We start from the raw sequence: 13,316 nt of genomic DNA on the forward strand, positions 1-13,316 counted from the left end.
TAATGTGTGCGCTACCTCCAGAATTTAAAATAAATGGTTTACTTTTTTTTGTTTGCAAAATCACATGTAGTTTCATCTTATTTAAGATTTGGAGAAAGTTATAAATACTTTTTTTGCATGTTTACTACTGTGTTTTTGCTGCAAAAAATAGTTTCCCACTTCCAATTATAGATGTCCCACGAGAACTTGTGTTACAGAAATGACGAGTAAAGATTAGATTTGGCATTCAAGCCGCACTGAATTGACGAGTGACATTTTGAAATAATTTATTTTGAAAGCAAATGTGTATGTTTATTAAGTGTAAATTTAGATATTGACACGATTAACATCCATCCATCCATCCATTTTTCCGTCACACTTTATCCCAGGTGGAAAAAAGGTCCCAGCGTTCTCACGCTCCTCGCTCTTCTAAATGGTCCATCTTCACGTGTCATTTTCCACAATGGCGGTCATACAAACAAAACAAGCCGATAAAGTAACAAACAGGAAATATGCATAGTGTAGAGAAGATGTAGATTTGACCAATCAGAGGCCTCCTGTCTGCGGTCATCTAGAATATTGGAGAGGTGCAGCAGAGTGTCTGCAGAAGGAGCGGGATCACATTTGCTTTCACTGTGACACACGCAGACCTGGTTTCTGAGCATAAACCAGCCTTTGGTCTGGCTCTTTGACTTATGGACATAGATGAAAGCCCATCACTGCCATCATTAATGGAGAACATTCATCCATACATCCATTCAGGCACACACTCACACCAAAGGAGGATTTCGAGAAGCCAATTAACCTAAAAGTCATGTTTTTTGACAATGGAAGGAAGCCAGAGTACCCAGAGAGAAGCCACGCATGTTCAGGGAGAACATGCAAACTCAATGCAGAAAGACCCCGGGCTGGGAATTGCACCAAGAACCTTCTTGCTGCAAGAAGATTGGTGCACTGAGCAGCCCTGAAATGATCAACATGCATTACAATATTCTAAAAAAAAAAAAAATGATTAAAACAAACAAATAATACAACCATGCAAGAACATTTTATTAAAGCAGTCAGATTCACTCAGTTCTTCTGATAGAAAAGATTAAGTTAAACAGTGTTACATTCATAAATAACTCACATAGCATCCCTTTGTCGTTCTTTTAGGTAAACATATTTTTTAGTTGGAACCAATAACACACATTTTAAATCCAGTTTACAGAAAACTCAATATTTTGTGTGAACTTGTTAATTGCTATAACAATTTATTAATCTGTTTTAAAATTTGCTGTTAAAGCTATTTAGCATAAGAATTAAACTGAACAAGAAGATTCTGATTTTAAAGGATGGATAAAAAAAGTTTTTTTTTTTTAAACAATTTTCTTCAAACAGAACAGCAATAACAAAGCAAAATGGCACATTTGAGATTCTAGTTTGGATAATTGTAGTTCCCAAGGAGCTACAAGTCTTTTCTCATATGTCAGAAAAAAATGGTTCATGATAACTTATTTAAATCAGGAGGCTTCCAGGAACAAAACATTGAACACATACTGTACAAATATGGCAACACACGCCTGAGCTGGCAAAAAGCCACAAGAACCCCAGGTTTAAATTACAATCTGAAAAAGCTGACAATGTTTGGGTCATTCAGCGCTTAGAGGTTAATCTCTGGCTGTGAGATTTTTGCTTTTAATAATGTCCATAAATGCTTTTTGTTTACTTCGACTTTGATTTCAGATATTTGTTGCCTCGTTAAAATAATTATTTTCTAGAGGTTTATTTTTGAAGCACAAGTTTACTTTTGTTGACTTCACAACAACAGCAAAAAATAATCCCAACTACCCAATTGTAGCCACGTTAAAATATATTTTAATTTGTTTTAGCCATAAGAAACGTAACCTGCTGACCAGCCATGTCTAATAACCCTCAGGTTTATATCCGTTTATATCTGTACAAACTCAATTGTTATGTAAAAAAGGCTGAAGCTTTCCAGTGCTTCATGGAAAAAAACAATTAAAAAGAAAATACATACAGAAGATTTTGTTTTTCAAATCTCTGAGCTGCAGACAAGATAGATTTCTTTGTGCAGGATCAACAAAGCCACAAGCCTGTACAAAACATGGGGACAAGTTGTGTTATCTAAGAAACCTTGGATACTGGTGGCTTTTAGAATTTTTTTCCTTTTTCTATACAATGCATTTGCAATTTCTGAAAACAAAAAAAGTTGTAAAACTTCTTTAGTTGTATTTTTATTACAAATGTTTGCAAAACAATGTCGGTATTCTGCAAATTTAAAAAATATGCTAATTTTGTTGTTGTGGTGTTTACATTAGTTGAGATATACAAGTAAAATTGCACGTGAACCTGTTTGTTCACGTGATAACTGATAACATGGCAGCAGCGGATGTAGATCTATTCGTATTTCAGCCAGGCCTCTAGAGGGCGCCATCATCCTCCAACTATGTCCGTTCTCCTTCGTCTTTATAAGGCAGTAAGGTCCAGTTGCAGATCACTTCACTTGTGCGATGTGAAAAAAGTGTTTCCATTGCAGTTTTGCAAAATATAATAATTTGGATGTGATGGAAAAAAGCACCTCATCGAAATAGCATTAAAAAACATGAATGCTTTAGAAACTGTAGCGTTTCCGTTTGCTAATTTTATTTAGTGTGATTCAATTTGAGCAATTTGACGGTTAATGGAAACGCAACCTTCGTCTGTGAAAGTAGGGATCTGCAAAATGAAACTGTTTGTTTTTTTTATTTGTGAGTTCATGTCTATTATGAATCTCTGCAGCGTCTGTAGAAAATAAAGTAATAATCTGTGAAGAGCGCCCCCGCGTAGTGAGGGTCAGTACTGCAGTCTGCTTGACCCTGGAGAAACAAACAATGTTTTGGTCATTTTTGTACTATGTAGTAATTTTCTTATTAAATATTCTGTGATTATATTGTGTTTATATTTTAATAATGATAATAATAATAATAATAAAATTTGTCATTTGTTCAGTTTCCAATAGAAAAATCCTAATATCAAATGTATGTGTTATCGAGCCGAACTTTAATTATCTTAATTTACTTAAACTCTTGATGCTGTTTGTGTTGACTTTTGTCATGAAAAAAGAAATAATCTGTTGCTTACAGCGACAGCAGAGCGGAAGTGGTAGGCGCTCTGATAAAGACGAGCCACGTGAAGAGGCCACTCATGCTCCCCCTGCAGACACAGACCATGAATTAATTCACATTCATTAAACCGTCAGAGAAAACAACCACTTTCATTGTTTTTCTAAATTCCAATTTAGATTAGTTATTTTAAACTGTATTCATGTTTTATGTTTGGTAGAAGTTTCACATTTCCTGAATTATTTACATGAATTTCATTCTCTTAACATCCACCTCATTTTGAAGTAATCCTCACCTATTTTGCATATTCAAATGAAAAAGCAAATAACTGAGGAACTGTAAAACCAAATGATATGCGTGTTGCATCATTTGAAAGCTTCTAGTTTCTGTTAGGACTCCTGTCTTTGTGTTTGTGTTTCTGTGTTTGTCTCCCTTCATCCACCAGGAGGCGCCTGGTTCTGGTCCGCCTCCTCACACACCTGCTGATGGTTTCCTCGTTAACGGAGTGTTTTTAAGCTGCTGACCGCCACTACCTCGACGCCAGAATGTTTGCCAGTTTTGGGTACTCTAACCAAGCTGAGTTTTTGTTGAGTCAAACTGAGTTTTTGTCAACCTGAGTTTAACTTTGTTTTTCGTCTTTGCCTCTACGCAGGAAGTCATCCTGCAAACTGGTTTTCTCTGACCTTCTCTCCCTGGAAGGATCAACTGACCTTCAAACTGAGCTGGGGTTCAAACAGGAAGTTTGGATCCACTTTCCCCAAGAGATCGTTTGAGCTTCTCACTGAGAAAGGGATTATTCTCCACTACGACCCGTTCAAGTACTGCAGGAGATCTGAGTGGCAGTCAGTTTCTCTGTTCACCAACTAACAACCGCATTCTGGGTAAACCCTTTTCCGCCCTCCACCGAATCAGACAAATACTGGAACTACAGCACATAGACAGGAGTCAAGGATTCAACAACTTCTCTGGAAACGTGAGTCAGCAACCAAATCCTCTTCTCCAAGTTCACGAGTCAAATTCCCCACTGAGCCTGAACTAACCGCTGTGTCTTCCCCTCACTTTACAGTTCCGGTTGAGCAGTGTTCTGAGCAACACTTCTCCCTCTGTTTTACTTCTTCAATAAAACCCATTAAACCGTTTCCCTGGTCTCTCTGTTCGGGTTTCTGCATTTGGGTCTGAACTTTCTAAAATTATGACAGTTTCTGTAAGTATAAATGGAAATAGTGAGTATAACACAGCCTAAGCTGCATCAGTTTAAACATGAGTCAAAGTAGTATAATGGCAGTAGAATGGCAGTAATAAAGACATGCTTGAGAAAAGGCAGGTCTCATTGCATAAAAATTTGTCTACATCATGTCAACCACAAATGCAGAAAGTGTCAGACCTCTCGCTACAACAGTTTCAGAGCTGTGAGGCTTTATACTGTAGGTGTCACCTGCCTCTACAAATCTCTCCAAATGTGCCAAATTGTTTCAAATTCTTTTACTCATTTATTTGACCCATAGAATAACACTGAAGCATTTTGATGGCTACAAATATTTATAAAGCAAGTATTTTACACTTTTTTTTTTCAGAATGAGTGTATATAACAAAATGTAACATTTATAAACCTAAAAATAACATAAGAATCCATAAAAAAAATAGTGAAAATGCTGCTTTTCAAGCTAAAATAAGCACCAGTACCTTTTCTTAGCTGTATATATATATATATATTTTTTTTTTTCTTTTCCAGCCTTGGGCATTGTAATAAAGCAAAATCAGCGTCCAAAATTACAAAATATTGGACCGTTGTTATTATTCAGCTTGGAGCTGCGCGCATTAATCCTCTCTCAGCTGTGTTTCATGGCTCCCCTTTATATAACCCAGCCATGTCTAGGTTTGTTTGGAACCTTATTTCAAGGCTTCAACGCCAAACAGCTCAGATGGTCCTAACCAATAACAGCAGGACTCTATGAGGCGTAATATCGCTCCACTTGGTACATCATTGGCTGTCCCTGACTCAAATCAAGTCATAAAAAGATGCAGATACTTTTGTCTTTTAGATAAAAAGACGATGTAAAGAAGCATACCAAACATTGCGGGCAAACAAATGAGGAAGTTAGTATTAGGAGGTAAATATTAGCAAGATAATAAGCATTAACTATGACCAGCTAACTTTTCTGATGCTTACAACCGGACGTTTTGTGGTGATTTTCTCATCATGGAATATTTTTATTATGAATATTCTGGATTACTTTTAATCTGTGCATCTTTATGGACGAATAGAATGTAAATTAAAGATAGGATCTATAAAACGGCTTCTGGACGCCTTCAAATGTATGTAGTTCTGGCTGCTTTGTTTGTTTACATGATTAACATGCTGCTATATCTGTGTTAATTGAGCTTTGGTGCTCGCTGTGTCTATAAAAGGAACTTAGTGGTTGAATCGTGCAGAATCTAAGTTTTCCAAGGATGTCTAACATGTCTATATTGTTAAAAATTTTACAGTTGTAATTTTCAGTTATTAGTTGTAAACGCTTTAAAACGGGTCACCGGCGAAGGGGAGGATTTTGAAAGGTATGAAGCTTTTATTTTTTAAATCTTCTTGAAAACATGCATGGTTTAATGTAACCCAATTATAATTAGACAAAAACTTTGACCAAATATGCAAGTATTTTTTATTTTTTTTTAAGTTGTAGTTAGATTTTCTAAAGAGGGCAAAGCAAAATTTCTACAGTTTTATTGATATCAGCCATTTAAACAAATAAATAAAAAAAGCTTCTGCACTTTTGGTGCAATGTTAAATATGATTTAAGAAAAACATGAAGTAAAAAAAAAACTTTGCTGATATTTACCTGTGTATTTGATGGGTACCTGCTTTCACTGGCCATGTCTGTGCTCAGCAGAGCAGAACAGGTGGTGGACTCATCTACAGCACATAGATGAACCACCAACAACTCAGTAGAACTGAAAAAGCATTAAAAAGCAATATTAAAGCATAAATCACTAATTGTGAGCTTCATGTTTTACTTTTCTTTACAGCAAGTAACGTTTCCCATTAACTAAAAAGCATGTTTAAATAGTTGGTTGCAACAAATTTATGTTTAAATAGTTTTCTGGTGAATCAACTGAGATTTAATAATTGCGGCAGATGTTTGACTAAATCTATATGGAAGATAAATCAGTACATTACAGTTCTTAATTCTAAAAAAAAAAGCTAAAAAAACAATCCACTGGACTTTGTTTCCAAGTTTGAAGACGTTTCACTTCCCATCCAGGAACCATTTTCAATTCAAAATGTCAGAAATTTGGTTGAGTTTGAAGCTTTATAGAGTCGACGAACAAAGCCTTGGTTTGGCTTAGAAAATGTGCAAATTGAAACAGACCAACGGGTCGGTCCATTTGGAATGGGGGTCATTTGGGTTTTTTGTTAGCCTGTAATACCCCATACCTGTCTATGTCTCTGAAAGCGGGGTCGTTAAAGGGAATCGTTGGCCTGGCTGAACAGGCGAAGTCTTCGGTTCCCCTGTAAGGGGGTGGGGGTTGCTATGACAGCAGAAATAAACTCAATTGCTGCATTGTAGGTTTTTGAAAGCTGAAGGGGTGGACCCATTTGTCCGGTTCAATTTGCATGTTTTCTAAAAGCTGATTTATACTCAGAAACCAAGTCGTCTGCATGTGTGTCGCAGTAAATGCAAATGTACCCCCGCCCCTTTGCACAGACACTCTGTTTCACCACTCCAGAATCGTAGGTGACCGCAGACAGGAGGCCTCTGATTAGTCAATTCTACATCTGTTCTACTCTATGCATATTTCCTGTTTGGTTCCTTACCGGCTTGTTTTGTTTGTATGACCCCCATTGTGGAAAACGACTCGTGAAGGTGGACCAGCTAGAAGAGCGCGGTGCGCAAGAACGCCGGGACCCTTTGTCCACATGGATCCCCGCTCTTTTTCGCCCTCATGTCCCTCTGTTATTGCACAAACTTTTCCCCACTGCCTCACTGCCTCCGCCGTATCTAGACCCACAGCTAGTTCGTGATTGTCCCTCTTACGTTGTTGCGTGGAATAACATTGGGCAGACCACGCTTTAAAATTAGGCATAAATCACAAATATCTGTGACAAGCTCACTGCAATGCACTGCTGAGGATAACCAGCCCTTAAGCCAAAACAAAGCTTTGTTGGTCCACTCTATAAAGCCTCAAACTTAACGCTATTTCTGACATTTTCAATTGAAAAAGGTTCCTGGATGAGAACATCTTCAAACTTGGAAACAAAGTCAAAGGGTTTTTTTGTTTGTTTTTTGGAATGACTACAGCCTGGAGGACAGAGAATCTTTACCAACATACAGTTCTTAAATATCATATGTCCATAACAAGTTTTACTCTGAAATATTGTTAAGGCAAAGCAACTTGACCATAGTTAACAGTATGTTAGCTGAAGGCAACAATATGATATTAACTTGGAAGTAATACATTTAAGGTGTAAATTTTTTTTTTTCCACCTATAAAGGAAGGAGCTAATTCTATTCTAAGCTAAAGAGCAAGTTATTAGAAACTTGATGATTCCAATTATATTCATGAAGTGAAATAAAAAGTATCCAAGAGGAAAAGATTATGTTGGAATGCATCATATTTAAATAGTTTATTTAAAAAAAAATTGAAACTCCTTAATCAAATATGTAAAAAATGTATCCTTTAAGTTAAAGTATTTTTCTAAATGAGTTTTTATGTGAACAAGCTTGTTTTTTCTCTTTTTCTGTTCAGTGAGTTCTTACTTCATAAGCAGAGTGATCCTCATGTTAACAGGAACAAACAGGCTGATGGGAACTCTGAAAACATATCGCTCTGGTCTGAAGGGAAAAAACATAAATGTTATTAGAACCAGCTGCAAATTCAGGCTAATTTTTCTAAATGTTTGAAGCCCAATGCAGAGACTGATACTTTTCTAGAAACAGATCTATGATACTGATCTACCTACCCACACTCATCCCTCAGGCAGTATCTCTTGTCAATCACCTGCCTGTTCTCTTTAATCATGAATGTGTGAATGGTTGTGTTTAGCCCTGATGGAGGCAAAGAGAAGAGGTTGTTAAATTTGACTAATTTCTGCAAAAACAGAAATTACCCGACTTTTACAGACATAAAAAATAAATTTTATTAAGTTTTTTTTTTAAAAACATTTTGTAATTTTAGAGCCAGAAAATTCTATATAATTTATTGGGATTTTATGTAAGAACATGTTTTAGAACAAAAGAAAATAAAAAAACAAATGATGCAAACATTGGTAAATATAAAGCTATAGATATTGAATTCAAAGTAAAGCAGTATGAATTGCCTTTGTATTTAATTGTGCAATATTAACAATAACAAATATACTTGCCTTGCCTAAAAATCTGAAATATCCGATGAATCTTTACAAATATATATCAGACTAATGATATGGATACAGTAAAAAGGTGCAAAACAAAGTCATCCATGTGGTAAGATGGCTCATATGGAGAACCAGCTCTACCATATTTAAAAATAAATAAATAAATGCTCAATAATTAAATAAGCATACAATTAATTTGCGCCCAAAAATATAATAAATAAATATAGGTAGAAATTAAATTATACAGTGAGACATAAATGTATATATCTCTTTTAATTAGCTTCTTTATTTATTCACCTTTGTAATAATTACCTTATTTATTTTTTGTCCGTTATAATCATCAACTTTATTTATTACTTTTTAAAGTATTTATTTATGTGCATCTTATAATATTTTAACTGTTTTAGGCCCCGTCCACACGAAGTCAAACCCTGGCCTAAACGCACAAATTTTTCACCAAACCAACCTCTCATCCACACGAAGCCGGCGTTTCGAGGGTCTGTAAAGGATCTTTTTTTTATTCAGCCTTCAGAGTGGGAAGATTTTGAAACGCTGTTTTCGCGTTTCCATCTTTAAGCTCTAACCGCATTTTTTTTTTCACACGCATGCGTCATAGCGTCACCTCTAAACACGCATGCGCGACACAGTATCACAACAACAATGGCGCCGTACTGTGTTGAATGGTTGCTGCTAATGCTACTCACCCTGCTGTCGGGCTTACAACAGAATCTTCTTCTTCTGGAATATCTCCAGGAAGAACAGAGTAATATCGACGACATAGTTCAGCACCTGAATTTGACTGAACCACGAAAATGGACCCGCAGGGCAACCATGTATAAATATTAGTGCGCATGCCCAACATTTTGTCGCCTATTTTTGCTTTGGCACCACAGCGCCACTTACAGGCCTGGCATACATTTTGCAGCGTTTTCATGCATTCGTGTGGACGATCACATTTATTTTACGTCTCCGTCTTTACGACAAACGTTCTGGAAAATATTAGCGTTTCGTGTTCGTTTTGACTTCGTGTGGACGGGGCATTATTATTCCTTTGTATTTTTCCCCCCTATTTATTTCTTAAATGCTAATTATTTCTGCTCGTCGTTTTTACATTTCCGAATGAATTTCTGCCTCCTTATGCAAATGAGGAAGGGTGTGTCTTAGAGGGTCAACATTTGGCTGAGTCAGAGCGCAGACATAAATACTATTGGACTCATTAAAGACGGATTCACTGCTTGCAGAAATGCAAACTCTAGACTTGTAAAAGCACACAAGAGATTCATAAATACACATGAAAAAAGTCAGCTATATATTTCTGATGGACACAAACATATTGATTTGTAAGTTGCTTGTAATTTGCCGGTTTGTGGATTTTTTAAACTCTCCAGACTTCCTTTATTGACCAATGCTAGAAAGACGGCAACCAATCAGAGAGCTCCCTTGTTTCAGCGAATGAAATTGCATTTTTATGGGCACTCTTTTAGAGGTATAGTGGAGGATTTTTGCGGATTTTTTAAAAGACCCGCCCTCTCCATTTTGAAAATGCACATGCTCAACCCTGTAAAACTTATTACACACGTGTGAGCGTGCACGCGCCCATTACTCCTCGTGCACGCTCTGTTTAAAAATTGCTGCTTGCATCGCTCACACAAACTAACCTTCCAGAAGAAGATTTGCAATTTCTCCACTATGTCAGACTCTCCACCGGAAAGTGAAAATAGGGACGAGCATGTGGGACGGTCAACGTATCACCGGAATGATTGACAGTTAGGAGGACCACTTATTTAGACGATCCACCCGAAAAAAGAACATGGTCCACTATAGCTTTAAGTGTCCTAACTGAAAATCTGAGGAAAGACTCAAAACTGGTGTTCAGTTTCTAGATGTAGAAAATTGGTCTTTCTCAAATTTTCAACCATTTCTCAGTTCTGCATTTCTTTTTGTTACAATTACATAAAATCCAAACAGAAAAAAAATAATTGTGGCTGTAAAATGACAAAGGGTTCATCCTTATTAATGTAATTTGATAAAATCTTCTGAAAACATGTGGCCAGATGGTGTCAAACAGCAGTACTCACAGTCTCTGGCAGCGTTGAAGTGATTTCCACCGTTTTTTTGTCCTATTCCTGTAGAACAAAACCATCAGGATGTGTGTCCTCTTTTAGAAGACTATTTATATGAATGCACTGCTGGCTCCAAGCTGCTGTTACCTTTTGGAACGTTTAACACTGATGTTGGGATGCTGGAGACAGTGCTGCCCCCTCCAGATGAAGGGCAGCAGTACACCTGATCGCAGTATAGCAGATTACAGAAGGACACATCAGGAGGCCAGGAACCAGGAGGTGTGGTTGAAGAAGCTAGAGGGGGTAAGAGAAATTTATTATCAGCATATTAATCTGGATGAATGCTAGAACAATGCATTTTGTAATGTCTTTAAAGGTATAAATAAGAGGGCTTCAAAATATGAAAGAAAACTATATATATATATATATATATATATATATATATATATATATATATATATATATATATATATATATATATATATATATATATATATATATATATAAATATATATATATATATATATATATACACACACATTTTCTCGACAGGAAGACCCTCCTGTTCAGACAGAATGTTTTGCTCCAGATACACAATGGATTCCTGACAGAAATGGTAGATTGTGTGTTTTTGTGTATCCTAGAGAAAGTTTTAAGCGCAGATCTGGTCTTAAGGACAAGGAATTTCTCTATTTCGATTCGCCATTGTGAAGCCTAAGCTTCAACAGCCATCCTGACCCAAACATAATGTTTCTATCTATAATCTGGCTCCCATGTACGGCCTTGAAGGCCATATGTGATAAACTCCTCCTGGGTATTATGCAAACATGACAATATGCTCCCTGCCTTCCCTTAGGAGATCTGTGAACCTACTCCGTGTGCATCTTATTGATGAACATAACATCGTACAATCAAGGACAATGGCCACAGGGACTGTGTTTTTATAGATTAAACTTTGCACAAACAAAAACACACATGTATGCTTACAGATATAACATGCACTACTCATACTGCCTTCCTTGTTTCCTCACAAGATGTTCTGTATGTTTGTTTGTGCTGTTTTTGTTTTTGCAATCTCAGACTGCATCCTGCCAACGATAAAGTGTGAAATATGCTTTTTCCCCCCCTCCTTTTACCTATTGTTATGCTTCTCTCTCTTTTTTTCCCTTAAGTTTAAGTGCAGCGCGTTTGACGGCAGCAAGGCTTCAGACACTTCATCCCCCATGTATGTATGAGTTTCTGCCTTAAACAGGCTGTACTGAAACAAAAATATCCCCCTGCTCCGGCTGGTTGACATATAAAGTAAACATTAACCATTAAGAATAAAATTGTCGCCCTCAATGTCGCATCTAGACATTGAGGGTTGAGGGTTGTCGAAGGGGGGGGGTGTGCTGGCACCGTCTATCCCCTGGAGGGGGGGTGGAGTGTGCCGGACACCCCCTCTTGGTACTCCCAGTTTTAATTGCATCTGAGAGCAACACGCAACAATACCACATTCGAGCGGGCGCAGTGAGGATCGGGGTCTTCTCACACCCCTGTTCTCCGGCTGCTGCCTGGAGTCTGGGGCCTGGAGGAAGAGCGGGCCACCTGGTCCGTGGTTTTGGCTGGGGCTGGCTGCGGGGCCTAGGTGGCCTGCTGGTGGCGGGGCTGTCACCTCTGCTCTCCCCAAAGAAGGTTGGAAGGAGGGGCAAGAAGTGCCTGGTCGAAGGTTTTTTTTTTTTTTTTTCTCTTTCTTTTCGGGGGGGGGGGGGGGGGGGCGGTTCTGGTTGGGTGGCCGGCGCGGGATGGGTGGGCCCCGGTCCCGGGGGGGGCTCTTGCTGGGGGTGGTATGGTCCGTGTGCGGGGTGGGGGGCCGGGCTTGAAGCAGGAAAGAGATGGGTTGGTGTGGCGGTGTCGCCGCTCCCCTCCCCTCACATCCGGATTTTAGGTTCACTTATGGGGTCATCCGATAGTCCCGGGACCGACCACCGGTGTCACCGGGTTTTTGGTCCTGGTATTATTGGATGTGAGTGTTATGTGTGAATGTGTGTCCGCGTTGTTATTTTCTTTATTTATTATTATTATTATTTTATTCAATTTGTTTTTCTTTTTTTTTCTTTTTTTTTTTTTTCCTGTGGTACGAGTGGGGGCACTAGGGAGGGAAGGCATGATTGAGATGGTGTGTTTTTTTTTTTTTTTTTTTTTCTTTCCCAGGTTGGGGTCTCAACCGCACCCGGATGCCCGGGGGACTGCTGGCTCATTCCTGGCGGCCTCTCCGCTGGCCCCGGCCGGCCGGGGCTTTGCTGGGGCTCCTGTCTGGGGATCGGGTGCCCTTGGGGCCTCGGATCCCTGGGGCCTGGGACTGGATCCGCTTCGGGGTGGGGCTGGGTGTTGTTCGGGGATTTTCGGGGTCGGTGCCGGTGCCTTCGCTACGATGCCGGTTCCTGGGCGGTGTTTCTTTCCTATGCCGGTTCTGTGGTATCGGTTCGGGGGGGGGGGGGAGCTGCACGGCATGGTGGGGTGCGGGTCTTGGGTCCTGTTTTGGGCTCCGGTTTTTTCCGCTCGCACTTCTGCTCTTGCCTATTTATTTTAATTGTAATTATTAATTAATTCATTTATTTACCTATTTATTTATGTTTTTTTTTTTTTTTTTTCTCTTCCTCGGTGGGGGGGAGCGGTTGCGGGCGGGTCGGTGTCTGGTGTCCGCTGTCGCATTGTGGGGGCTCCTTTTTTTTTTTTTTTTTTTTTTGGGGGGGGTTTGGCATGTCTGTTTTCTCGGGGGGCGGGCGGGCCTGCTGGGTGGGGGTCCTGCTGGCGGCGCGCCGCTGGTGTGTGGGGGTC

At 38.9% G+C, this 13,316-nt stretch overlaps 1 protein-coding gene across 1 annotated transcript in view; it reads right to left on the reverse strand.

Annotated features, from left to right (window-relative positions):
* Window positions 1–1,011: 1,011 nt before the first annotated feature.
* The window catches only part of LOC119796572 (myelin regulatory factor-like protein), a 38,060-nt gene continuing 25,755 nt past the window's right edge, over window positions 1,012–13,316 (reverse strand). The window contains exons 17-23 of the mRNA XM_038305182.1: window positions 10,644–10,790; window positions 10,512–10,559; window positions 8,041–8,125; window positions 7,838–7,912; window positions 5,918–6,029; window positions 3,103–3,174; window positions 1,012–2,837 (exon numbers count right to left, since the gene is read on the reverse strand). Coding sequence (XP_038161110.1) covers window positions 2,745–2,837; window positions 3,103–3,174; window positions 5,918–6,029; window positions 7,838–7,912; window positions 8,041–8,125; window positions 10,512–10,559; window positions 10,644–10,790 — 632 coding nt within the window. The 3' untranslated portion in view covers window positions 1,012–2,744. The remainder of the gene's footprint in view (window positions 2,838–3,102; window positions 3,175–5,917; window positions 6,030–7,837; window positions 7,913–8,040; window positions 8,126–10,511; window positions 10,560–10,643; window positions 10,791–13,316) is intronic.

Source organism: Cyprinodon tularosa, unplaced genomic scaffold (genome assembly GCF_016077235.1).
Source record: "Cyprinodon tularosa strain WSP-4 unplaced genomic scaffold, ASM1607723v1 ctg552, whole genome shotgun sequence".
Taxonomy (NCBI): domain Eukaryota; kingdom Metazoa; phylum Chordata; class Actinopteri; order Cyprinodontiformes; family Cyprinodontidae; genus Cyprinodon; species Cyprinodon tularosa.